At 54.2% G+C, this 2454-nt stretch overlaps 1 protein-coding gene across 1 annotated transcript in view; it reads left to right on the plus strand.

Moving 5' to 3' along the window:
• The first annotated feature begins 95 nt into the window (after positions 1-95).
• LOC102255435 (antizyme inhibitor 2-like) overlaps positions 96-2454 on the plus strand; it is an 8126-nt gene continuing 5767 nt past the window's right edge. Inside the window, exons 1-2 of the mRNA XM_005878395.2 lie at positions 96-266; positions 1769-1934. Coding sequence (XP_005878457.1) covers positions 103-266; positions 1769-1934 — 330 coding nt within the window. The 5' untranslated portion in view covers positions 96-102. The remainder of the gene's footprint in view (positions 267-1768; positions 1935-2454) is intronic.

A 2454-nucleotide genomic window follows, 5' to 3' on the forward strand; every position in this document is an offset into this window, starting at 1 on the left:
GTGTGTTCCCTCCCTGGACCTCCATGGCTGGACAGTCCCGAGGACAAAAGAGTTTGGGTGGGGGCAGCAAAGCATTCAGGCTTGGGGTTCATGTGTCTAAGAATGCCTGTCACCCTCACACCCCCTCCCAGGCTGGTCCTTCGACTGTGGACCGAGGACAGCCAGAGCCTCATCCCCATGAGCGCCAAGTTTGGGGCCAGCCTGGAGCTGTGTGGACACTTGCTCAAGTCCGCCCGAGACCTAGGCCTGGCTGTGGTGGGAGCCAGGTAAGAGCACGGACTCTCCCTCCTGCGAGGCAGGGCTCCTGGTCCCCACGCCTGTCTACAGCCTCTGACTCCCTGGGTGCCCTCGGGTCAGCGTGGCCCCTCTGGGCCTCTGGTGGCTCCCTGTGGTCCTCAGAAGAGGAGGTGGGTGTCAGCTGCTGGGAGGGTGGGGCAGGCAAGGCACTGGCCTTCGGTTGCAAAATTTAACAGGATGCCGAAAACTTTGTACTCAAGATAAATAAGTTTTAATACAGTATTTAAATAATTAATGGAGAAAAAATCCATGATGAGAGAATATGAAATTTTAAATCAAGACAGGATTGGCATTTCTTTTCCCTATGGGTCCAATTACTGTTAACTAATCTTGTCTTTAAAGTTTTTGTATTTTTTTTATTGCTTAAAATATTACAAAGAGTAGTACAGTTGTCTCCTTTTCCCCCCCCTTGACCTTCCTAAAGGTTTTGTATTTTATTCATCATGGATATTTTTGCATCAGCAGGTTTGATCCCTTGATGGGGTGTGTACAGGAGGCAACCAATTGAGGTCTCTCTCTCTCTCTCACTCGCTCTTCCTCTCTCTCTAATATATATAGATGAGAGTCCCGGTGCACGAAATTCCTGCACTGGGGCGGGGGGATGTCCCTCAGCCCAACCTGCACCCTCTTCTATCTGGGAACCATCGTGGGATGTCTGACTGCCTGTGGGATCAGACCTAAACTGGCAGTCAGACAGCCCTCTCACAATCTGTAACTGCTGGCTCCCAACTGCTCGCCTGCCTGCCTGATCACCCCCTAACCACTCCCCTGCCAGCCTGAATGATGCCTAACTGCTCCCCTGCCAGCCCGGTCACCCTCAACTGCCCTTCCCTGCCAGCCTGATTGCCCCCAACCATCCTCCCCTGCTGGCCTGATCACCCACAAGGCCCTCCCCTGCCGGCCATCTTGTGGTGGTCATCTTGTGATGACATGGGGGTCGCCATCTTGTGCAAGGGCGTGATGGCCAATTTTCATATTACCTCTTTATTATATAGGTTAGTGCATGAAGGTTACTATGTTGATTGCTCAGTGCTTTGGTGCCCCCTTGAATGTTGCACCTGGAGAGCGTCCTCCCTCACCTCACTCCACCTGCCCCTGATTGGGTCTTCTGCGCCCCCTGGCGGATGGTTTGAGATTTGGGGTTCAGATCACTTGCATTCCAAGGAGGAGAAGAGGAACCCCTGCTGCAAGGCTTTGGGAGGGGTAGCTAAGAGAGGTGACTGCCACACAACCACGAGAGCCCAACTCACGGACTGTCATGTGGTGTGTGTCTCTGGGACCCCCATGTGCACAGCCAAGGCTGAGGTTCCTGTGGGTGCCCACAAGTTCCATGTAGTCATGCGTGTCCCCATGTCTGTGTCCGTGCTGGTTCACATTGTGCCTGTGTGGCGGTTTCCAAATGTGTATCTCCTCCTGCTGACCCTTGTGTTTCCTCGTGTGTTTCTGCACCTGTCACCCCACCTGTGCTCAGCTTCCACGTGGGCTCGGGCTGCCAGAATCCCCACAGCTTCGCACAGGCCATCGCTGACAGCCGGCGGGTGTTTGAGATGGGCCGTGGGGTCGGGCATGACATGAGCCTCCTGGACATTGGAGGGGGCTTCCCCGGAGTGGAGGGCTCTGAGCCGGAGTTTGAGAAGGTAAGAGGGGAGGAGGAGAGGGCGTCTGGGGGCCCCAGCCGGGGTTTATTGCACAGAGTGTGTGTGTGTGTACAGGGAGCTCCTGAACCTCAGTCATGTGCCTGCATGTAGCTGGGCTTTGTGTTGGTTGAGAGGTCTCTGATGCTACATGCGTGGCATGTGCACATATACAAGTGTGTGTGTGTGTGTGTGTGTGTGTGTGTGTGTGTGTGTGTGTGTGTGTGTTTCCACGGGCCTATGTGGTTCTTTACCTTCTATAGACGTGTTGGTTCCTACCCCTGGTAAGGCTACAGTCAGATAGAGGTTTCCTTACTGTATCCCCCACACCCAGGGGACAGTTTCCCTTTGCTGATCACGTATTGATTTCAATGTTTCGAAGTCAGATCTCATGGTGCTACAGCCTGGTCACTAGGCTTGTGCCCTCGGGCACTTCTCGCCTCTGGGCCACAGTCTTGACCTATTTCCTCCCCTGCACAGGGGATGCTGACACCTTCCCACAGAGCTGTCAGGGGAATGAAGA

The sequence above is a fragment of the Myotis brandtii genome, unplaced genomic scaffold (assembly GCF_000412655.1).
Source record: "Myotis brandtii unplaced genomic scaffold, ASM41265v1 scaffold555, whole genome shotgun sequence".
NCBI lineage: Eukaryota > Metazoa > Chordata > Mammalia > Chiroptera > Vespertilionidae > Myotis > Myotis brandtii.